This window comes from Schistocerca nitens, chromosome 4 (genome assembly GCF_023898315.1).
Source record: "Schistocerca nitens isolate TAMUIC-IGC-003100 chromosome 4, iqSchNite1.1, whole genome shotgun sequence".
Classification (NCBI taxonomy): Eukaryota; Metazoa; Arthropoda; class Insecta; order Orthoptera; family Acrididae; genus Schistocerca; species Schistocerca nitens.
This window is the reverse complement of record NC_064617.1, coordinates 979,984,183-980,009,900: the sequence shown is the minus strand read 5'-3', so window position 1 is coordinate 980,009,900 and position 25,718 is coordinate 979,984,183. Positions and strand designations below refer to the sequence as shown.

Sequence of the window (25,718 nt, the reverse complement as noted above, 5' to 3'; positions counted from 1 at the left end):
ACCCCTGTCCAGAGCATTCAACCACATCAGGTGTGATGCTGTGACCTTGTGAATGGCCCGAGCGAGCACTGAGCAGACGGTGATACGGCGGAAGCCAGCGGGGAATGCTGGCGCTACCTTCTTAGTCTACAAATCAAAGAGTAATAGTTCTAGGTAGTATACTGATGTGATTCACAATAGAAATTTATATGAGATAGTTTTTGATTAAATGGAATAAAGTCCAAGTACTAATCACCCAATAAGCATGAGTTTAGCATACAAAGTTCTATTAAGCATAGTGGCAGTGGAAACTGCAAGTTCATAATTCATAGCACTGTGTGCACAGTAAACATTTGTAGCAATCAGAGTCAGATATAATTGGTCATGTTGATCAGGAAGGTGGTTCTAGGTTTGATGACAGTCTGGCATTGGGAAAGGAGATGTTCAGCAGCAGCAATTGGGGATGTTAGTGTACAGGAACATAGCACACAGAGTGACAAACAGAGTGCTGGGTGGTAAAAGAACAGGAACAGTGGACGGTCAGTGGATGAAATGGTTGGTGTCTTTTACATAGGAGGTTAGGTTACATGTAACAGGGTGAAAGAAATAGATCACAAGAGCAGATATTCTCTCTGTGGGGGCACAGTAACCAGCGACAATGGGGAGTCCAGTGTGGTTGGGTTTACAAACTGTGGGAAGCGTGTAGAAGGTATAAGTGCAGGGAGTGGTAGGGGTGAGGAGAGAGACAGACTCAGGGGAGACAGTCTGGGATGTAACTTTCATACAGTCACCTGATAATATAATGTGCATCTGTTAGCGATGTCACACTGAGGAGGGGAAGAGCGAAGTATTGAGTTTAGATTATGTTTGATAATTAGCTAACACCCAAATTAGAGCAAAAAGGTATTGTGAACATCCATATCTACTTAAGTTGGCACCGGTTTGGATTATGAGTAATTCAAGATCAAAAAAATATTAACAACAATGAGATACTGATAAGTCATATTACTAGCTAAAGTGGAATACAGGATTACTTAAGACACAAAAAGAAAGGAAGCCAAGTAATCATGTACAGGGTCACAATAAGATATGATCAAATTTATCTCAAAATAAATGGGTAGAGAGAAAAGAAGAAACATGTAAAATTACAAGCAAGATGGGTATGCAAACCAAGTGAAGTGTAGCTACACCTGTGGTGAGGAAAGGGAGAAATATATATAGGGACACCATTGCTGTGAGTAGTGTTGAATGAGGTGTGAGGAAAGAGGTGTTATATGTAACAGTTTCTACAGAGGTAAAAATACTAAAGATTTTGGTCTTACTTTTAAAATGGTAGATTAGAGAAGTCTACCTGAGTTGTAATGATCAATTAATTATACTATGTGAGACAATTGCCAAGAATGAGGTAAGTGCACGAATTCTGTATGCTGACCATTACCAGAGTTAGAAAAACTGTGGCACACAAAACTCAAAAGTTACTAGTTACGCAATATGTTACTCCAACTGTTTGGTTGCAGTGACCAAAAGAGACAAAAGTATCAGTAAGAATCAGTGCTGACAAATTATGAACTGCTTGTCATTAAGAAATTTTCATTTACATCTAGAACTGAAAGAGTAAAAGAAATGGTACTGTAGTAGTAGTAGTAGTAGTAGCTTTTTCATCTGTAGATCTCTTTTTACAAGGATATAGGACATGTCAAAGTATTTACAAGTTTAGACCAATTTAAAAAATAAAGCCCCAGGTACATATTGCCAATTTGTCTTTCAGCAAAGAAGTGTTTCCTCAGAGGTTGAAAATCTCTAAGCTTAGATTGCTGTTTAAAAAAGGAGATCCACACAAGTTACAAAATTATAGACCAATATCCCTTCTCCCTTCTAGAGAAATTAATGACAACCAGAATCATAAATTACTTAGATCCTTACAAACTTCTGAACTGCAATCAACATGGCTTTCTCTCGGGCCACAACACAGAATCAGCTATCCCTGCATATACTGAAGAGACTGTCAGGAATCTCGACAATAAAAAATGTGTAGCGGGAATTAACTTAGACCTATCTACATTTTGTGATACAGTAAATCACCAAATTCTGTTAAACAATATGTAGCCAATAGGTGTAAGGGGAGTTGTAAGGCAATGGTTTGAATATTACTTTCAAGATAGAAGTCAGGTGGAAGAAATCATCGCATAACATAAAAATCAGAAAATCAAGTGGGTTTCAGATGCAAAGAAATTGGAAATAGGAGTCCCTCAGGGCAGTGTTCTTGGTCCCTTATTATTTTTGATTTATATAAATGACTTAAAAAATCCAAATACTTCCACCAAAATAATGTTGTTCGCAGATGACATGAGCTTAATTATAAGTGATGATAAAAAATCATTAAACACTACAACTGACATAGTCCTGAAATATATATACAACAATGGTTTAATGCTAATGAGTTAACAATTAAGCTAAGTAAAAAAAATATATACAGTGTGGCAAAGCAACCCAAGATATGGACCTCCAGTTAAGACCAATTGATGAGGAGATAGAGAGTGTGCAATCCACAAAGTTTTTGCGCATGCACATTGATCAAAAGACCATCTCAAGTATTTATCACACAGGCTCAATTCGGTGTGTTTTGCATTGAGGATATTATCTAGAGTATGCAGCACAGACTGTACTAGACTAGTGTATTTTGCTTGCTTTCAGTCCATCGTGTCTTACGGCATAGTGTTCTGGGGTAAAACTAAATCAAGCTTAATAGATATCTTCAAATTTCAGAAAAGAGCTATACGAATCATAACACATAATTCTCCAAGAACTCACTGTAGGGTCCTTTTCAAACAACTACAAATACTCACAATACCATCACTATATATTTAAAAGCATTCTGTGTACAAGAGCACATATGAAAAAATCCACGTACAAATGAAGACTGCCACAATTATAATACAAGAAGTCGTAAGAATTTGTATGTAGAAAGGGTAAGGACAACACAAACCCAAAAGCATGTAAGTTATTTTGGAATAAAACTTTACAATGCTCTGCCAGTGCACATGAAGAAAATAGCAGATTAAAATTTAAGACTAAGTTTAAAAATTCCTTTTTAAGTAAAACTTTCTATGAAATAGATGAGTACTCTGATTGTGTGTAAATTTATTGCCAAAAATTTTAATTTATATGTCCAAATTTGTACTTGTAAAATGCCTTTAAAGTGATATTCCATTATTATTTTTGCAGTACTTGTATGATAACTCTGTTGTGACAACTCCTACATCATGTAAATGATTTACAGGAAGGTAATAAAATAAAATGAAATTGCACGCCCTATATGCACATTGCTTCATAACACTTCACTCACTACACACACACACACACACACACACACACACACACACTGGTGATCTCTGGGCCATTTTCTGTACCGCAACTTCCCATTTGCTATCCTGGTGATCTATGGGCCATTTTCTGTACCACAACTTCCCATTTGCTATCCTGAAAAACTGAGTCAGCATCCTTCCATAATGAGTGAGATATGGAGCTCAGAAAGAGAAATAGGTGTTAGTATTGTGCTATGCATAGCTTGGGGGGTAAGTATTTCTCGAGAGGAAAAAATACGGAAAAAACATAAAGTGAAGGTGTTATGTGGAATGCTGGATGTTTTATAATCATTATTATTATTACTTATTTATATAACTTTTTTTTATCAAACCCCTACTCTGTTTTATCTAACTAATCCTTCAATGTATAAAATGTATTGCATAACAGGTACTTTTTAACTGCCTTTATAAATAAGTGTATTTTTGAAATTTCTTTAATCTCTTTTGGTAATTTATTGTACAGTTTTATTCCTTGATAGAAAATGCTGTTTTGAGTTTTATGTTTATTTTTTCTTGATAAATGTAAGTTGAGTCTGTCTCTTATTGCATGGCCATGGACAGAGTTGTAGTTACCAATGTTATTTTATGTGTACAGCTGACTGGTAAATGTTTTCACATGGAGCAATTAAAATCCCCAGTGTTTTGAACAGATCTTTACAATGAGCTTGACTAGTATTTTTGGTTATTATTCTTATGGCTCTTTACTGGTGTTTGAAAATTGTGTTCATATTTTGTGTGTTTGTTCCCCAAAAAAGAATGCCACAGCTAAGAATTGAGTGTACATATTAATAATATGTAACTAAAAGACACTGCATGTTACACGCTGATGATAGGATTCTAAGAGCATAACATGCTGATGACATTCTGTTTGCAGGTACCTTTGTGTGTTCACACCACTTCAACTGAGAATCAATATTCATTCCTAGAAATTACACAGTCTATACAGGTGCTATCTACATTTAATTTAACATTGCCATTTTTCCCTGTTCAAACTGAAATTCATGGCTTAGTTATTTTCAGTGTCACTTTATTGCTTATTCACCAATCATAAACTTCCTTGAGAGTTTCATTTGCTTTCTCGGCAAGGAGTTCTCTTGTTTTCTCAGTAACTATAATATTGCTGTCATCAGCCAAGAGTATTTTTTCACCATGAGTAACAATACTGGGAAAGTCAATAATGTATATCAGGAATAGTATTGGTCCTAATATGCCACCTTGCAGAACCCCTATATTAATGTATTTTGGTTCTGATAAGTATTTTACTAAATGTTTAGATCTGTTTGAAGTATGTATTGTATTGAATTGAAGATAAATGCTATGGATAAGAATGGTATAAAGAGTTGTATACATGCAAAAGAAAAGTAAATAAATGAACAAATAATATGTACTATAACTGCTGGTGTCTATGCTTCCGTGCAACAGATGATAAGGAGTACCAAACACTAAGTACTAACAAAACAAAATAAGATACTGTTCAAGGTAAATGATACTTTGATTTAAGATGAAAAAATGTGAGGCATATATATGATCACACTATCATTATAAACAATTAAAAGCTGTGAGTGTGATATTAGGAATACGATTAAATGAGTTTTGAATTGAAAATCAACAAAAACCTACTGACATAATCTCTAGAGTTAAGCAGTGATGTTACATATGATATTAGAAGTAAGTACCAAAGGAATCAAAACATAAAAACTTCAGGTGTGAATATTAACAATAAAAGGAAAAAGATAAGACTGCTACTCACCATAAAGATGACAGGCTGAGTTGCAGACAGGCGCAACGAAAAGACTGTCCCACATTTAGCTTACAGCCCAAGCTTTCTTCATAAAAGGAAACACACATTTTATACACATTCACTCACACAAGCAAGCACGCGCACACTGACATCATCTGTCTCAGTGGGGGGAGTATGTGGTGTTACATACCACTCTAGTAAACTGATGTGTACCTCTTTGTCTACTTGGCTGACAAATGATGGTCATGATATTTATACAGTATAGTGAATTATTAATGAAGCGTATGAAACTGTTTGGTGGTTTTGTTATTTGTTTTTGCATGTTACGAGTGTACAGAATGTTGCTCCAGAACTTCAAGGTGAGACCCCACAAGACAAAGTAGTAACTAAGTGGGCTTTTGTGTATGTTCCTTGTATCATCATCCCATGCTAAAGTAATGCAACATGCCAGAACAAATGCATGCACTGTAACAATATGGTGCGACATATGTGCAGAAACAAAAAAAAAGACGTATGAGATTCATTCAAGTTACAATTTTATGTCACAGTTTGAGAACGCAATTTATATGTGTGTTCCCAATGTTTTAAAGCTTCGAATAGAAGAAGTTTTTGTATTTTTGTGACAATGTATGGAGATAGTAACAGAAGGAAGTCTTTGTGTTTATTAATGAGAGTCCCATACATATTGAGGTATTTCAGTTCCAAAATACTCAAAACCTGTAATATCATAAAAGTCCGATCCAGCTGCAATGACATGGTCATAATACATTATTTCAGGTGCAAAAGTTAAAGCTACGAAAAGTTAGGAAAACTCAAATCTGGAAATACTTACACCTATACAGGGAACATAACAAATTCATATTTACATTTTATGATATAATAATATTCCAGTACATTACAGCAGGCATAAGGCAAAAAAATAATATTGTCACAGATGATCAGGACTCACTTACCATGGCAATTTAAAAAAATTATGATAACACTATTTCTCACTTTAAATTTCAAAGAAAAATTTACTATTGTCTATCAGAAATATTATTTTTTATCCATGATATTTTCAAAGTGCACAAATATTAACATTCATTTGGACATTTTTTCCACATAAGGGTACAAAAACTTTATAAGTACTTGAACTCATACCTGATGGTGCCACATATCGTGCCAATTCAATAGCTTTCGCAAATGCATTTCCTCTTCTGTAGTACTGGAAGGCTTTTTCTGTGTCATTTACTTTCTCACACAGATCACCAGCCTGCTCATACAATTGAGCTTTCACTAAAGCAGAGATCACTCTTGAAACAATTTCTTCATTTTGTAGCAGTTCATAATTATTCTGCAACAATCTAACCAACATGGAGGTGACAGAAGCTATATTCTAGTAATTATTCAATAGCACAATAGGTTGACACAATCTTCATCCAAATATGCATATAAATTGCATAAATATATGTCAAATGCATGCGCCTCCTTTGAAATAACGAACTGATGTGACAAAAAAAGAAATATTGTCAATATCAGTATTCATGGGCCATCTAGAGGAATCCTTCCTAAAAACCCAGAATCCTAAACACCTCACCTGGTTCAGGTTCATTGATGACATGTTTGCTATCTGCATTGAAGGTGAGGACACCTTACTCACATTCTTCCAGAACCTCAACAACTTCTCCCCCATTTGCTTCACCTGGTCCTACTCAAACCAACAAGCCACCTTCCTAGATGTTGACCTCCACCTCAGAGATGGCTACATCATTACCTCCATCCATATCAAACCTACTAATCACCAGCAATACCTCCACTTCGACAGCTGCCACCCCTTCCGCTGTCACCCATTCCATAACAAGAAGTCCCTTCTGTAAAGCCTAGCCACCCGTGGTCATCGCATCTGCAGTGATGAGCAGTCCCTCTCAAAATATACTGAGAGTGAATCTCCCATGCCTTATCTTTCCAGTCTCCCACCACCTCCCAAAGTCCCACAGTCCGGCCACAGAGGAGCATTACCCTCATAACTCAGTACCATCCGGGACTGGAGCAACTGAATTACATCTCGTCATGCCCTGAAATGAGAAATGTCCTGCCCACTATCCTTCCCACCCCTCCCACTGCGGTATTCCGCCGTCCACCAAACCTACACCACATACTCGTCCATCCTTACACAATCCCTGCTCCCAATCCATTACCTCATGGCTCATACCCCTGTAGTAGACCTAGATGCAAGACCTGTCCCATACATCCTCCTACCACCACCTACTCCAGTCCGGTCACTAACATCACCTATCCCATCAAGGGCAGGGCTACCTGTGAAACCAGTCATGTGATTTACAAGCTAAGCTGCAACCACTGTGCTGCATTCTATGTAGGCATGACAACCAACAAGCTGCCTGTCCGCATGAATGGCCACCGAGAGACTGTGGCCAAAAAAACAAGTGGACCACCCTGCTGCTGAACACCCTGCCAAACATGATACCCCTCTTCTCAATGACTGCTTCACAGCCTGTGCCATATGGACCCTTCCCACCAACAGCAACTTTTCTGAATTGCGCAGGTGGGAACTTTCCCTGCAGTACATCCTACATTCCTGTAACCCTCCTGGCCTAAACCTTCTTTAGTCACTGTCCTCACCCATCCAGCCCCCTCCCTGTTCCCATTCCAGCACTACACAGCCGTCATTTCACCGCCACACCCAGTCTTTTAATTTGTTTTTATTTATCTCCTTTCTGCTACTTCCCCCTCCCCCCTCTGCACCTTCTCTCCTGCCCTCCATCTAAACTGCAACACTTAACTGTCCACCACTCTCTCCATAGTATCCCTCCCCCACCCCGTCCCAGCCTCCTCCTTACCGCCACCCACTCGCCACTACCATCACGCACTGGTGCTGCTGCTCGCAGTGTGGTTTCAGTTCTCTGAGACTGCAAACATGTGTGCTAGTTGCATTTGCGTGAGTGTGTGTGTGCGTGTGTGTATGTGTATGTGTGTTTACTGCTGACAAAGGCCTTAATGGCCAAAAGCTATAATTGTGTGAAACTCTTTGTTGTGCCTATCGCGACTCAGCATCTCTGCTATATCTTGAGTGGCAACTTTCCTTCTCTGATATTGTTACATTCTATCCTGGATTTTCCATTGTTTGATTTTTGCCTGACGGCTTTTCTTCAATCCTAACCCTGTGCTGCTTTCCTTTGTAACAACTTTCTTTTGCATTGATATACTATGTCCATCCTTTTTTCTTTTCTCTCCTGTGTTTCTCTTGTTGCCTTACGAACCGCACTGCATGCTCTACTTATGAGCCACACTGTATCAACCATCTCAGCCACATGCAACAGACAGCCTCAAGACCACGCTGATTGTTGGTGCACCATCTTATGTCCCACATTACTCCCGCCAATATAATTAAGCCTTCAAACTGATCACGCTCCCTGTGTCAGTTCCCGTATTTTTGCATGTTATCCCCTGCACTTTTCCAGTGCCATATGATCTTACATCTCTAACTACGAACCCCTCCCCACCCCCCACACTTTCTCCGTTCCATCCTTGTTCGCACCCACTAAATCCACCTCCTGCCGTCCCCCTTCTTTACGCTTATCTGCCCTCAAAGCTGCTACCCATAGTAATATACATATGTTTATTAATCATTAGTTATTCTCTACTTCACACCAATTTTAGTGAGTTTTCGCCTTCCACTATCGTTGTCTTCCTTAGATTTCACCTAATTTTCCCCCCTGTGCATCCATTTCGTCCTTTTCGTACTTTTCACACGTATTTTGGTGTATTTTTGCGTAATTTTTTGGATGTAATTCTACTTTCTTACGTAATTTTTTGCATTTTTTGCTCCTTCCATCTGCGTCAATACAGAAAAGTTTCCTTATCTCTAGTCAGATCCCAGTCCCACATACTGTTCCTGTGATGTTGCTTGGCTCATGAAATGACCCCTAATGGCCTTACCATCGAATTACCCACCTCTGGTTGCCACGTCTCCTTCCACAACGACCTCCACCTGTTCAGGTTCTGCCAATCCTTAGCCCTCACCAAAATAGTCCTGCAAACCCATATCAACCAAGCCCAATCCTCCTTGCAGTACCTTCTCTCCATCCACAAAATTCTCCTGCTATGTAATCCCAAATTCCTGGAACCCATAACACACATTGAAACTCTTGCCCTGCAGGAACTTGAGCGACATACACAACGCCACCTCAAAAAGCTCTCCATCCTGCTCACCCTACTCCCACCTTGGAGTACCACTGTCCACCACTTCTACAACATCCTCCAAACCTCCCCCATGCCCACTCACAGCTGACAAACCCTATCTTGCTGACCTACTACACACACCCCACCCTCCAAAACTCCCTCCCACCACCACACAGAACCCAAAACCTAAACAGACCCACAAGACCATTATGAAACTTTCCTCTAGAAACCTTAGCCCCACAGAAATATCAGTCCTTTCCAAAGGCCTCACTTTTTGCCCCACTTCCAAATTCAACAATGTAGGACTAGTTAAAGACCTTCTCTCCTTCTCCGGGTCCCTACAGTGGAAACACTTTTTCGCCACCAACCTGACCATTCAGACTCAACCAAAGACCAATATTGAACCTTTCTAACTCAGTTCATTCCTCCCTCCAACTGTGATCCACCCCCACTGCCTCCAAACCACTCCCTGTTAACTTTCCAGAATTTCTTAACCTCGAACCTTGCCTCACCATCATTCCCCGAATCCCTCGATATGCAAACTAACCTTACATCTGCAGAAAGAACCGCAGCCCACCATCTAAAAACTGATCACAACCTTATAATCCTACCTGCAGACATAGGCTCCACCAGTGTTGTTTTGATCCGCGAGGATTACATGGCAGAATGACTCCGTCAGCTGTCAGATACTTCCACCTACAAACCATTCCAGTAATCCGGCAGGATCTCCAGTCACTACTCAAATCCTTAGGCCCATCCCAGAACCTCTCCCCAGAGTACATCTCTCTTCTTACCCCTACCACTCCCCGCACTCTCACCTTCTACATGCTCCCTAAAGTCCATAAACCCAACCACCCAGGACGCCCCATTGTGGCCGGTTACTGTGCCCCCACTGAGAGAATCTCTGCTCTCTTAGATCAACACTTTCAATCTATTAGCCGGAACCTATCCTTCTATATAAAAGATACCAACCATTTCCTTGACCGACTCTCCACTGTTCCTGTCACTAACGTGACTCAGCATCTCCACAATATGGTGAGTGGCAACTTTCCTTCTCTGGTATTGTAACATTAGGTTTTAAAATACTTGTCACATGGTACCTTGATCTTAGTTTCACCTGCACATGTTGGCCTCCCCCGTAAAATTTATCTAGCAGCAAGGTCTTTCTTTCTCTACTCATCTTAGTGTCAGACCTCTCTAGTAAATTCTTATTGATGATCTGCTGCACCCTAGTTTCTTCTACAGCTAATGAGGCTCCTCTCTTTCAACAGGCAGAATGCTGTATCTGTCCTTTAGCTCCATAGCAACAAAACTACACAAACTATTCCCCATTTTCCATCTCTTGTTACATTTTCCCACATCCCACTTTCTTCCCCCCCACCCCCACCCCCCCACCCCCCCTCCCTCAACTGCTCTATCTCAATTTTTGCAGTCTCAGACTCTACCTGTAGGGCACAAATCTTCAGCTTTTGTCCTGCAATATTCCTGTCTTTTAAACACAATCTACAAATTCATAGAACAACCTCACTAGGAAACTCTTACTTTGTCACACTGCCATCAGTCCAATGGAACTACAATACACAAATTCCACACACAAATACTAAACTGTAAACCAACCTATGACAAACTGCACATTTGCCACGCATGGCACAGTGACAAAATGTCACAAACATGTTCAGTACAATATTGTGTTGGGACCTGTTCAAAAATCTTTGTATTTTTACTACATCATTTGAGGTTTTTTACAAAAACAGTGGGAAAGCCAGTCAATATACACCCAACATTCCAGAAAATATGGCAAATCTGATTTGAAATTTTGGTAAGAGATTAAATTTGAAGAGCTAAGAAAATGGATGTAGTTGAGAGGACTATTGGCACTTTCAAAGAAAGTCTATGTCGGGCTAAAAGGAGGAATAAACAAGGGAAAAGGAGACAACAAGCATATGTTGAAGAAAATGAAAAAGCAACATTAGAAAACACGAAATATAATATGATGTCATAAAGAGAAAATAATAATAGGGATTGGGAAAGAAATGGCAGAAATGGGTAGAAGCAGGAGACTGGAAAATGATCCACAGAAAATTAGCCCAATTTTATCCATGTGAATGGTACGAATGAAGCACTTGTGTAGAAACAGGATCCTACTTTCCTTGTTCTCAGTTAATAGTGCTGGAGGAAGAGACAAACTAAATAAATAAATCTACATCATAATGTAATGACCAAGGTTAGAGCAGTTGTCTGAGAGTGTCCTATGCAGCAAGGTCTTACATTTGACCGTTAAAGACTGTATTCCATTCACTCTCACTTACAGTTCAGTCAGCATCAAGCTGACATAGAAACTGAGAAAAAGGTTACACATCTGTTGTGCCAAGTGTCAACAACTAGCTAACTTCCCAGTGATGAAACAACTCTTACAAGTGATGGGCTGCAATGAATAGTGGTATGGACTACACAGCATAAGATTTTCAGCAGGGGTAATTACAAGAATGTGAATCATGTGGTGAAGAAATAGGCTGAGGACATGCACAGTCTCACAAAGATGTTACTGGCCAGAAACATGCTAGTCTGGATGGTGCAAGGAGAATATTATGTAGGTGAACTTTTAAAAGCATGAATTCAAGCAGGGCAGAAATCATGTTATGGCCAAAAAACATACAAAACATATAGTTTTCACAAAAAACTATTCTTTTGGCATTTTAACTACTGTTTTACATTAAAAACAAACAAAAGTAATATTAAAAGAAAGGTAGATGTAAATGATAGATAACATGTGATATTAAAGTATCTTGTGTAAGACTGAGAAAAAACTTTCTAAAGCAGAAGAAAAGCTGTAGTCAAGAGATAAAACATCACCACCAACGTATTGCAAAATCCATCAATCTGTTTTCAAAACAGCATAACACATGTGCTATACACAAATACTCCAAGAATACAGTGAAAACAATTTGGAGCACTAATAAACAAGAATAACAGCTGTAGAAGAAATGATAACACATTGAAATCAAAGACTACCAATTTAAATGATTACTTCTTCACAGCAGTAACAAATTTGAATGAATGAATTTTAAACATGCTTTTGGAACATCAAATATAAATGCATAACATGTAATGCAACAGGTACTGTTTATAACAGTGACAGCATTATTTAAATAATATGGCACCTTAAGGAGATGACAAAAATGTAACTGTAGGTTAAATATCAGTTTTGTCATGCAGATATTAAACTACAAGTAGGAGGCAAACTGCAACTAACTGTCATAACTAATGATGCAGCAGCTTGTATTTAAAGTACCAGTATTTGTGTTGATTTCACTATTTCAAACTTGGTTTAAATAATAGCTATAGTAGATAACAGAGTGTTAGCTGATGGACTCAAATGTCTTGAAAATGATCATGGAAAACTAAAAACCGCCGAGCAGGGCGTAAGTGAATTCGACAGAAATAAAGTGTACACAGTAACCGATGATTCCGTCGCCATTTCAAGTTTTCCAACACATTCTGGGTATACCGGGAACGCAAACCATAGCACAATCATTTCGTCGTCTTTAGTAATAAATTCTCCTGCCGTGCTCCAAAAAACGGTAGGCCTATCTACAAAAGATCAAATCGTGCACCATCTGAAAGAAAAGCCTGTTATTAAGCAAAATGTGGAACCTACACAACAGAGTCCGTGTAAAATAAAGTGTGCAGATATTGTAAATAGTGTTTCTTCTTCAGTAATAGCTCAAAAAAACAAATTCGATATCCTACTACAAAACGGTGGTCATTGTGAAAAACAAACTTCTGCTGCATACAATAAATTTGCTCCCAAGACCGCAAAGTTAACACAGGTTCATAGTTATCAAAAAAGGTTACCGAATGTGCAAAAACAGAATATATCTACACAGCAAAAACACGTTTCAAAACCTTCTAGCCCCAAAACTGTGATAAACAAAAAAATTTGTGTGCTTGGTGACAGTCATGAACGTGGAATTTCAGCACTATTGAAAGATAAATGTAATTTAATGGTAACAGGTTTTGTGAAGCCAGGAGCGCAGTTTTATGAGGTAAATAATCTAACAAACTCTACTGATGTATCCCACTTAAGTAATTGTGATTTTGTCGTGCTTCTAGGTGGTTCAAACGATATATATAGGAATGAAACAAAAGGGTTTGCAAAAGAAATGAAGGAATGCTTAAACAACCTATTACATACAAATGTACTCGTTGTTAACATTCCTCATCGTTATGATTTGCCTTCCTGGTCCTGTGTCAACCAAGAAATTTACATTGCAAACAAACTGATATCAGAAATATGTTCTACATTTCATAACGTAGAGATAATTGATACATACAATTTAGGAAGAAGATTTCATACAGCTCATGGACTACATTTAAATATGTTAGGAAAAGACCAAATAGTAGAAAAACTCCGAAATCATATCCTGAAGAAATCAGCCCCAAGTATCAAGATCGCCAAACAACCACAAATTACAAAATGGTTTAGGCCAAAAACAGAAGCTTTGATGGAAGCAGAACTGTGTCAACCACTCAAAACCATCTCTGCTACTGAAAATTGCGTGCAAGAAGCCACACACAAAAATAAAATCTCGGCCAATTTTTTAGGGTAAGTGCTGTGTCAGAAATACCTTTAGAAAAGAAATTAATTAAACCTCTAACTGGAAAGTCACAAAGTCCATCATTTCTTGTATTACACCATAATGTCCAGTCATTCAGAAATAAGATTCAAATGCTGGAAGTGTTACTTCAGTCTCAAATAAATCCAGATGTAATATGTATTACCGAACACTGGATGTCTAAAGAAGAAATTCAGTCAACCTCTATTCCAAGGTACTCATTAACAAGCTTTTATTGTAGGAATTTCTCCACACATGACGGTACTGCTATATTTGTAAAGGACCAGATAAAATTCAGTGAGGTAGGCCTAAATGAACAGATAGCATTATCTGAAGATAAGGAATTTGAGCTTTCTATGGTTAAGCTGCCTGAACTAAACTAAACGTGGAATGTTTCCCTCTATTATAACTATATAATTATAAATGTATACAGAGCACCAAGTAGTAATATTCCAAATTTTATGACCAAATTAGAAGTTCTGCTGAATAGTGTCAGCTCATTAAATATGAGAATAATACTTTGTGGCGATTTTAACATTGATTTATCAAAAAACAGTAATGCTAAACTTGATTTGTTAAACATGACCAAATCCTTTAATATGATCCCCACAATACACTCTCCAACAAGATCAACAGAGCATACTGATTCAATAATTGATCAAATCTTCATAACTGATACTGGTTACAAATTCACTGGTGAAGTACTGAGCATGGGATACAGTGACCATGATGCTCAGCTACTGAGCGTTGACATGGAAAATAGTAAAATCAGCCCCAAAAAAGTATTTCAAAGAAGAAACTTTTCAGATGACAATATTAGGATTTTTAACTTCCTATTAGCTAAGGAAAATTGGGACAGTGTTTACATGCAAACAACTGTTGATAATATGTTCTTAAGCTTCCATAACACCTTTATTACTTTAATACAGCATTTCCTTTTGAAACAATAACTTCAAGCAATCCAAATAGAAAGTCCTGGGTAACAAAAGGAATCAAAATTTCTAGTGAGAGAAACAGATTTCTCCAATATTGCTCCATAAAATACATAGTCACTGAAGAATTTTCTGACTATTGTAAAGCCTACAAAAAAACTTATCTTAGAGTCATTAGACAGGCAAAACTTTTATGGAATGACAATTTCATAAGAAACTCTTCAAACAAAATGAAAGCTATGTGGAAAGTTATTAAAAAAGAAACTTGTAGTTCAACACCTAAAAAGGAAAACATTTCTCTAACACTTAATGACTCTAAGGTCACAAATCCATACACAGTTGTAAACAAGTTCAATGAATATTTCACCTCACTAGCAGAAGATCTCATTCAGGCAAACTGCAAGGTATCGTTCTTCAATTCCACCAATACGTCAAACAGCACTAATGCTACAATGTTTGTTTATGAAACAAACCCTGATGAAATTAGGAACATAATAAAATTGTTACCCAATAAAATCTCTAGTGGCTATGATGAAGTATCTGACCTCATATTAAAGGTGTGTACTCCCCATATAGTAAAGCCATTATCAACCATCTACAACCAATCATTAAAAACTGGCATTTTTCCAGATGCTCTCAAAATAGCTAAAGTCTCACCATCACTAAAGAAAGGTTCCCCTGATTTAGTATCCAATTATAGACCATTATCCATATTAAGCATCTTTTCAAAAATCCTGGAAAAACTTTTTTATGACAGGCTTATAAATTTCTTAAAAAACCACGCACCAATCAGCATTCAACAACATGGTTTTAGTAAATCTTTATCCACCCAGACAGCAATTTTTGAACTGTTGGACCACATACTGAAATCAATTGACCAACATAATATAGCTGCAGGTATCTTCTTAGATCTCTCTAAAGCCTTTGACGTACTAGATCATAAAATACTGCTTGCTAAATTGGAAAGAAGAGGAATAAGAGGTGTGGCTCACAACTGGCTATGCTCTTACCTACAAAACAGCAGACAGAAGGTATCACTTCAATACGATATTAATGTACAGGATAAAATAAATAACACAGTTTTCCTCTCGGAGTAAAGAACAATAAGATATGGTGTTCCCCAGGGTTCTGTTCTAGGGCCATTACTTTTCCTCATTTACATAGATGATCTTGTTGAACGTATGAGCCCACAAAAAATTATCTTGATTGCTGATGATACAAGCATAGTGTTGACTGGATCTAGCCCTGAATCCCTTCAGACAATATCTGATAACTCTATGAAAAAACTTTCTTAGTGGTTTAACAAAAATTGCCTAATTGTTAATAGTGGGAAAACTGTATGTATCAACTTCCATCTAATTCCCACATCCAATCAAAAAACTATCCAAGTAAAGTTAAATAATGATAAAACTGAAAAAGTAAATGCAGCAAAATTTTTGGGTCTATGGGTCCAACAAAATTTAAAATGGGACACACATATAAACAACTTATCAAAGAAACTCTCATCATTGTGCTATGGACTAAGAATACTAAAATCTACTACAAGTAAATCCACACTAATGCAAGCATACCATGCGCAGTTCCACTCATTGCTCCGCTATGGAATCATCTTTTGGGGAAATTCAACTCACAGCACAAATATATTTAAACTACAAAAAAGAGCACTGAGGATAATCTGTGGCCTCAAATAGCTGGAATCCTGTAAATGTCAATTTATAAAACTTAATGTTCTAAGCATCCCATCCCTATTCATTCAAGAAACAATCCTATTCACCAGGGAATACCTCTCAAGAACAGGCAAATTAATCCAAAACAATGATATACACGCTGATTATACCGGAGGGCAATCTAATATCCATCAAATTTTTTCAAGGACATCATCATACCAAAAATATATAACTCATCTGGGTGTCGTATTACACAATAAAATTCCAGAACAAATAAAAACTGCTCCAGATCCAATATTTAAAAATAAACTAAAGGCATTTCTGACAAAGCACTGTTTCTATTCAGTACAAGAATTCCTGGAAATGAAAAATTATAAAGTTCCTTTGTAAAATACTGTGATTAGAGTAAAACATTCTGTAGCCAAAATAATAACCTAATTTCTACTATACACAACTATGTTTCAGTTTCACTTCCCAAAATTTTTTAACTCGCTTTTTGAATGTACAAGTACACATTCTATTAGTATTAAAACTTAATTGTCTGTGAAATCTCAATGTTAATTTCATGTTTAATGTAGTTTTTAAATGACATTGTCCTTCTGTTGTGTTTCCAGTTGACATTTTCACTATTCTGTAATCTCAGTCATTATTTGTGTAAATTTAAAGTAGCACTACATTGCCTACATGTTTGTGTTGTGTTTCCAGTTGACATTTTCACTATTCTGTAATCTCAGTGATTATTTGTGTAAATTTAAAGTAGCACTACATTGCCTACATGTTTCTTAGTTCCCCATGTAAATTGTTTGTAATCTCTGTATGTGAAGTTAAGTTACTATATTCATCAATGAACAATTTTGTGTACATTTTTTTAAATGGCAGTCCATTGCCTATTTTTTTCTCCAAACTACATATTTGTTAAGAAAAATGACTTGTCCTATATCATGTGTACTTTGTACAATATGTGATCCACAGGATAAATAAATAAATACAATACAAATACAATACTCTACATTAATTAATGTATAACTTAACTCAATCCACATTCCTGAAGATTCTCCTTCATTGTAGGATACACAGAGCAAAATGAATGACTGAATTAATCATGCTGCTTAAAAGTAGTATGTGATTTGCCTATGACGGTGTTTCTGGCAGAGTATTAAAGTGACTAGATAAGACTAACATTGCAGTCTGCCTGTGAATAGTCAGTTTGTTGAGACATATTTCCTGACAAACCTAAATACGCAATAGTGACTCATCTATAAAAATTGGAATAAGCAAATCACCTTTAACTGCATATGTGTTTCACTCTGTTCAAATTGTTCAAATATTTTAGAGAATGAAGACTACAATGGATTACTGACTATTTTTTTCAAAGCAGAGTCAACTGATTCACAGACTGACTTTCATGAAGTATTTTCCCTGTATGATCTCATAAATCAAGTCCCAGCAGAGTTATGTAACAAAAGCTAAGTTGTTACAACATGCTACGATCTTGCACGATTTAAGTGTATGGATCATAATACTGTACTTCTGAAAAAAATCTGTTCTGCCATTAATGACATCCCTCTTGTAGGTATGGTGTATTACCTTCATAAAATAACACAGACAATGGGGGATCTTCTATCTCTTCATACCAAAGATACAGACTCTTCAACCATAGAGCTGACCAACTATAAAAGTTATGTCACAATCTTGAGGACAGTAATAACTACATGACAACAGCAAAGGCCACAATCCTTGGACATGAGTTGTACTACTAGGGCATTTTATATGTAACTTTTCACAATCTGGTTCAACATTTCAGCTCTAGAATCCTTATGCAGATTCCAAGCTTACAGGGAGTGGTAACAACAACAACATTAAGATATCACTCTTGTCTGCCATTTTTATGGATAGATCGAACTTCTGCATACTTCAGCCTGTCCAGAAAGCAGCCTGCACCAAATGATTAATTTATTATGTGACATGGCCGGGGTGCAATATTATCACATTCTGAAAACATTCACAGGATTTCTTGTCAGACTCACCACTGGCTGCTAGTTGTCCACAACCACCATTATTCTGGTCCACTCATTTGGAGATGACAGAACCTGTCTCCATGGCATCTAGAGTTCAATGTTTCAAACTCCTCCTTGAGAAAACATACTGCGGGTGGACAAGTCATCGATAAGCACCCATCAGATATAAAGTAAAAATTTGGGAACCTATATAAACTTAACAGAAAATTATAAAGATCCCGCATCAGATATTTCTTCTAGAAGATGACAGTCTATTCTGTTACCTCCAACAACTATGGCAATGGAAATAGCTTTTGCCATCAATATGGACCCACTACTGCCAGTGGAGATGGCACCACTTTGGTCTCCATGACAGGACACAACAGTCTTTCCAGCTATACCTCACATACCTGCGTAAGAGGGATTATGTATTTCTGTCTACCGTGCAACCACTCTCATCGATCAATCACTTAACTTTCATAGAGTAAAACACACTATTCAGCTACTCGCTCTACAAGTATATGATTATCTAGATTCAAGGATTGAAAATTGCTGTCAGCTACATGCCAAGTAACAGAATCCACAGTAAAGCTCCATGAGAAATAATAGTCTATTGCAAAAAGACTCCTGTTGTTACAGATTTAGGTAACTATTTTCTTTGAATAATATCACAATAAAATCAAGATGTAGGAAACAACTAACTGAAGATAAAAAGCAATTATTTAATATGAGTGAGATAAGCAGATTTTTCCCAAAGTATGTGCTTTCCGTAAAATTACTAGGACGTGTTACCTGGTGTCAGGTCAAATATTATTAAGTAGTATAGTGGAAGTGTATTGTTAATGCTGTGTGTACAGATGATCTGGCTTGTTGTTTATCTGTATCTTAATCCAGTCCTCATTCCTGAGTGTTCTAATTCTTGGCGACATCTACAGCACACTGAATGATTTTTTTTGCAAAGAGAAGCAGTATTCTTACATTGGAAAAGCTCATTATCCATGGTCACTGACTAAACTCCTGAAGTGTGACTGCCACAGCCTAGTTTAGTGGTCAGACCTAACAGCCTTCTGAAGTTTCCATTCTTTATCAGGAGGATCAACAAGAGTAACATCAAAATGCCATTTCTAGCTGATACACCACCAAGTCTCATTATCAAATGTGACTGCATGTGGGCCACCACAGTTTATATTATGCTCACACCACAAGTTTCTGAAAATTAAGTAATTGAGTGAATTTTGCCATTAGAAATATATCTCATTGTATTCTGCTGTAGAAAACAGAGCCGGTTTATCACCCTTTTTTCACTGCTTTTTGTCTTACAAAAATATCTTCCAGAAAAGTGCATCTAAAGTGAGGCAAAAGAAAGTAGTACAAGTATTGTGAAAAGCAAATAATCATATGTGAGGCCTCTTCAAAGATCTTCAAATTCGTACACTCGATTTTAAGAACATTTCATCCTTAATGTTTACTGTCATAATGAAAACCAATTTCAGTTCAATTGTAATTCACATAGGCATCTTCTTACCAAACGAAAGTGCTGGCAGGTCGATAGACACACAAACAAACACAAACATACACACAAAATTCAAGCTTTCGCAACCAACGGTTGCTTCGTCAGGAAAGAGGGAAGGAGAGGGAAAGACGAAAGGATGTGGGTTTTAAGGGAAAGGGGAAGGAGTCATTCCAATCCCGGGAGCGGAAAGACTTACCTTAGGGGGAAAAAGGACAGGTATACACTCGCACACACACACATATCCATCCACACATATACAGACACAAGCAGACATCCTTTCGTCTTTCCCTCTCCTTCCCTCTTTCCTGATGAGGCAACAGTTTGTTGCGAAAGCTTGCATTTTGTGTGTATGTTTGTGTTTGTTTGTGTGTCTGTCGACCTGCCAGCACTTTCATATGGTAAGTCACATCATCTTTGTTTTTAGATATATTTTTCCTACGTGGAATGTTTCCCTCTATTATAAAAACAAAGATGATGTGACTTACCAAATGAAAGTGCTGGCAGGTTGACAGACACACAAACAAACACAAACATACACACAAAATTCTAGCTTTCGCAACAAACTGTTGCCTCATCAGCAAAGAGGGAAGGAGAGGGAAAGACGAAAGGATGTGGGTTTTAAGGGAGAGGGTAAGGAGTCATTCCAATCCCGGGAGCGGAAAGACTTACCTTAGGGGGAAAAAAGGACGGGTATACACTCGCACACACACACATATCCATCCACACATATGACTTACCATACGAAAGCGCTGGCAGGTCGATAGAAACACAAACAAACACATACATACACACAAAATTCTAGCTTTCGCAACCAATGGTTGCTTCGTCAGGAAAGAGGGAAGGAGAGGGAAAGACGAAAGGATGTGGGTTTTAAGGGAGAGGGTAAGGAGTCATTCCAATCCCGGGAGCGGAAAGACTTACCTTACGATTAGTCTTTCCGCTCGCCGGGATTGGAATGACTCCTTACCCTCTCCCTTAAAACCCCCATCCTTTCGTCTTTCCCTCTTTCCTGACGAAGCAACCATTGGTTGCAAAAGCTAGAATTTTGTGTGTATGTATGTGTTTGTTTGTGTTTCTGTCGACCTGCCAGCGCTTTCGTATGGTAAGTGACATAGTCTTTGTTTTTAAATATATTTTTCCCACGTGGAATGTTTTCCTATTATATATATATATATATATATATATATATATATATATATATATATATATATATATATATATATATATATATATATATATATATATATATATAACAGAGGGAAACATTCCACGTGGAAAAAATATATCTAAAAAGAAAGAAAGCGATGAGACTTACCAAACAAAAGCGCTGGCAGGTCGATAGACACACAAACAAACACAAACATACACACAAAATTCTAGCTTTCGCAACAAACGGTTGCTTCATCAGGAAAGAGGGAAGGAGAGGGAAAGATGAAAGGAAGTGGGTTTTAAGGGAGAGGGTAAGGAGTCATTCCAATCCCGGGAGCGGAAAGACTTACCTTAGGGGGAAAAAAGGACAGGTATACACTCGCACACACGCACATATCCATCCACACATATACAGACACAAGCAGACATATTTAAAGACAAAGGGTTTGGGCAGAGACGTCAGTCGAGGCGGAAGTGAAGAGGCAAAGATGATGTTGAATGACAGGTGAGGTATGAGTGGCGGCAACTTGAAATTAGCGGAGATTGAGGCCTGGTGGGTAACGGGAAGAGAGGATATATTGAAGAGCAAGTTCCCATCTCCGGAGTTCGGATAGGTTGGTGTTGGTGGGAAGTATCCAGATAACCCGGACGGTGTAACACTGTGCCAAGATGTGCTCGCCGTGCACCACGGCATGTTTAGCCACAGGGTGATCCTCATTACCAACAAACACTGTCTGCCTGTGTCCATTCATGCGAATGGACAGTTTGTCGCTGGTCATTCCCACAGAGAATGCATCACAGTGTAGGCAGGTCAGTTGGTAAATCACGTGGGTGCTTTCACATGTGGCTCTGCCTTTGATCGTGTACACCTTCCGGGTTACAGGACTGGAGTAGGTGGTGGTGGGAGGGTGCATGGGACAGGTTTTACACCGGGGGCGGTTACAAGGATAGGAGCCAGAGGGTAGGGAAGGTGGTTTGGGGATTTCATAGGGATGAACTAACAGGTTACGAAGGTTAGGTGGACGGCGGAAAGACACTCTTGGTGGAGTGGGGAGGATTTCATGAAGGATGGATCTCATTTCAGGGCAGGATTTGAGGAAGTCGTATCCCTGCTGGAGAGCCACATTCAGAGTCTGGTCCAGTCCCGGAAAGTATGCTGTCACAAGTGGGGCACTTTTGTGGTTCTTCTGTGGGGGAGTCTGGGTTCGATGGGATGAGGAAGTGGCTCTGGTTATTTGCTTCTGTACCAGGTCGGGAGGGTAGTTGCGAGATGCGAAAGCTGTTGTCAGGTTGTTGGTGTAATGGTTCAAGGATTCCGGACGGGAGCAGATTCGTTTGCCACGAAGACCTAGGCTGTAGGGAAGGGACCGTTTGATGTGGAATGGGTGGCAGCTGTCATAATGCAGGTACTGTTGCTTGTTGGTGGGTTTGATGTGGACGGACGTGTGAAGCTGGCCATTGGACAGGTGGAGGTCAACGTCAAGGAAAGTGGCATGGGATTTGGAGTAGGACCAGGTGAATCTGATGGAACCAAAGGAATTGAGGTTGGACAGGAAATTCTGAAGTTCTTCTTCACTGTGAGTCCAGATCATGAAGATGTCATCAATAAATCTGTACCAAACTTTGGGTTGGCAGGCCTGGGTAACCAAGAAGGCTTCCTCTAAGTGACCCATGAATAGGTTGGCGTACGAGGGGGCCATCCTGGTACCCATGGCTGTTCCCTTTAATTGTTGGTATGTCTGGCCTTCAAAAGTGAAGAAGTTGTGGGTCAAGATGAAGCTGGCTAAGGTGATGAGGAAAGAGGTTTTAAGTAGGGTGGCAGGTGATCGGCGTGAAAGGAAGTGCTCCATCGCAGCGAGGCCCTGGACGTGCGGAATATTTGTGTATAAGGAAGTGGCATCAATGGTTACAAGGATGGTTTCTGGGGGTAACAGATTGGGTAAGGATTCCAGGTGTTCGAGAAAGTGGTTGGTGTCTTTGATGAAGGATGGGAGACTGCATGTAATGGGTTGAAGGTGTTGATCTACGTAGGCAGAGATACGTTCTGTGGGGGCTTGGTAACCAGCTACAATGGGGTGGCCGGGATGATTGGGTTTGTGGATTTTAGGAAGAAGGTAGAAGGTAGGGGTGCGGGGTGTCGGTGGGGACAGGAGGTTGATGGAGTCAGGTGAAAGGTTTTGCAGGGGGCCTAAGGTTCTGAGGATTCCCTGAAGCTCCGCCTGGACATCGGGAATGGGGTTACCTTGGCAAACTTTGTATGTGGTGTTGTCTGAAAGCTGACGCAGTCCCTCAGCCACATACTCCCGACGATCAAGTACCACGGTCGTGGAACCCTTGTCCGCCGGAAGAATGACGATGGATCGGTCAGCCTTCAGATCACGGATAGCCTGGGCTTCAGCAGTGGTGATGTTGGGAGTAGGATTAAGGTTTTTTAAGAAGGATTGAGATGCAAGGCTGGAAGTCAGAAATTCCTGGAAGGTTTGGAGAGGGTGATTTTGAGGAAGAGGAGGTGGGTCCCGCTGCGACGGAGGACGGAACTGTTCCAGGCAGGGTTCAATTTGGATGGTGTTTTGGGGAGTTGGATCATTAGGAGTAGGATTAGGATCATTTTTCTTCGTTGCAAAGTGATATTTCCAGCAGAGAGTACGGGTGTAGGACAATAAATCTTTGACGAGGGCTGTTTGGTTGAATCTGGGAGTGGGGCTGAAGGTGAGGCCTTTGGTTAGGACAGAGGTTTCGGATTGGGAGTGAGGTTTGGAGGAAAGGTTAACTACTGAATTGGGGTATTGTGGTTCCAGGTTGTGTTGATTGGAATTTTGAGGTTTTGGAGGGAGTGGAGCTGGAAGTGGGAGATTGAGTAGATGGGAGAGACTGGGTTGGTGTGCGATGAGAGGAGGTTGAGGTTTGCTGGAAAGGTTGTGAAGGGTGAGTGAGTTGCCTTTCCGGAGGTGGGAAACCAGGAGATTGGATAGTTTTTTGAGGTGGAGGGTGGCATACTGTTCTAATTTACGGTTGGCCTGTAGGAGGATGCTCTGAACAGCCGGTGTGGATGTGGGAGAGGAAAGATTAAGGACTTTTATTAAGGATAGGAGTTGACGGGTGTGTTCATTGGCTGAGTTGATGTGTAGGTGAAGGATTAGGTGGGTGAGGGCAATGGATTGTTCAGTTTGGAACTGGTATAGGGACTGATGGAAAGAAGGGTTGCAGCCAGAGATGGGAACTTTAAGTGTGAGGCCTTTGGGGGTAATGCCAAATGACAGACAAGCCTGAGAAAATAGAATATGGGAGCGTAATCTGGATAGGGCGAAGGCATGTTTGCGGAGGGAATGTAAATAAAACTTAATGGGGTCATTGTGGGGGTGTTGTGAGGGTGACATGGTATTAGAAGGTGGAAAGTGTAACATGAGGCTGAAATGAAAATGAAAATAAAAATATATGGGAAGAGATAAAGGTGGACTGGAAAGTAACTGGAGATCTGGTGTGAAAGAATTGGATAGGACAGAGGTTTCGGATTGGGAGAGAGGTTTGGAGGAAAGGTTAACTACTGAATTGGGGTGTTGTGGAGAGAGGTTTGGAGGAAAGGTTAACTACTGAATTGGGGTGTTGTGGTCCACCTATCCAATCCATTGCCCTCACCCACCTAATCCTGCACCTACACATCAACTCAGCCAATGAACACACCCGTCAACTCCTATCCTTAATAAAAGTCCTTAATCTTTCCTCTCCCACAGCCACACCGGCTGTTCAGAGCATCCTCCTACAGGCCAACCGTAAATTAGAACAGCATGCCACCCTCCACCTCAAAAAACTATCCAATCTCCTGGTTTGCCACCTCCGGAAAGGCAACTCACTCACCCTTCACAACCTTTCCAGCAAACCTCAACCTCCTCTCATTGCACACAAACCCAGTCTCTCCCATCTACTCAATCTCCCACTTCCACCTCCACTCCCTCCAAAACCTCAAAATTCCTTTCAACACAATCTGGAACCACAACACCCTAATTCAGTAGTTAACCTTTCCTCCAAACCTCTCTCCCAATCCGAAACCTCTGTCCTATCCAAAGGCCTCACCTTCAGCCCCACTCCCAGATTCAACCAAACAGCCCTCGTCAAAGATTTACTGTCCTACACCCGTACTCTCTGCTGGAAATATCACTTTGCCACAAAGAAAAATGATCCTAATCCTACTCCTAATGTTCCAACTCCCCAAGACACCATCCAAATTGAACCCTGCCTGGAACAGTTCCGTCCTCCGTCACAGCGGGACACACCTCCTCTTCCTCAAAATCACCCTCTCCAAACCTTCCAGGAATTTCTGACTTCCAGCCCTGCATCTCAATCCTTCTTAAAAAACCTTAATCCTACACCCAACATCACCACTGCTGAAGCCCAGGCTATCCGTGATCTGAAGGCTGACCGATCCATCGTCATTCTTCCGGCGGACAAGGGTTCCACGACCGTGGTACTTGATCGTCGGGAGTATGTGGCTGAGGGACTGCGTCAGCTTTCAGACAACACCACATACAAAGTTTGCCAAGATAACCCCATTCCCGATGTCCAGGCGGAGCTTCAAGGAATCC

The 25,718-nt window shown here is 39.5% G+C and overlaps 1 protein-coding gene across 1 annotated transcript in view; it reads right to left on the bottom strand.

Annotated features, from left to right (window-relative positions):
* Positions 1-25,718, bottom strand: part of LOC126253687 (intraflagellar transport protein 172 homolog) — a 305,113-nt gene that overhangs the window by 144,684 nt on the left and 134,711 nt on the right. Inside the window, exon 15 of the mRNA XM_049955213.1 lies at positions 6,226-6,428. Within this exon, the coding sequence (XP_049811170.1) occupies positions 6,226-6,428 (203 nt within the window). The remainder of the gene's footprint in view (positions 1-6,225; positions 6,429-25,718) is intronic.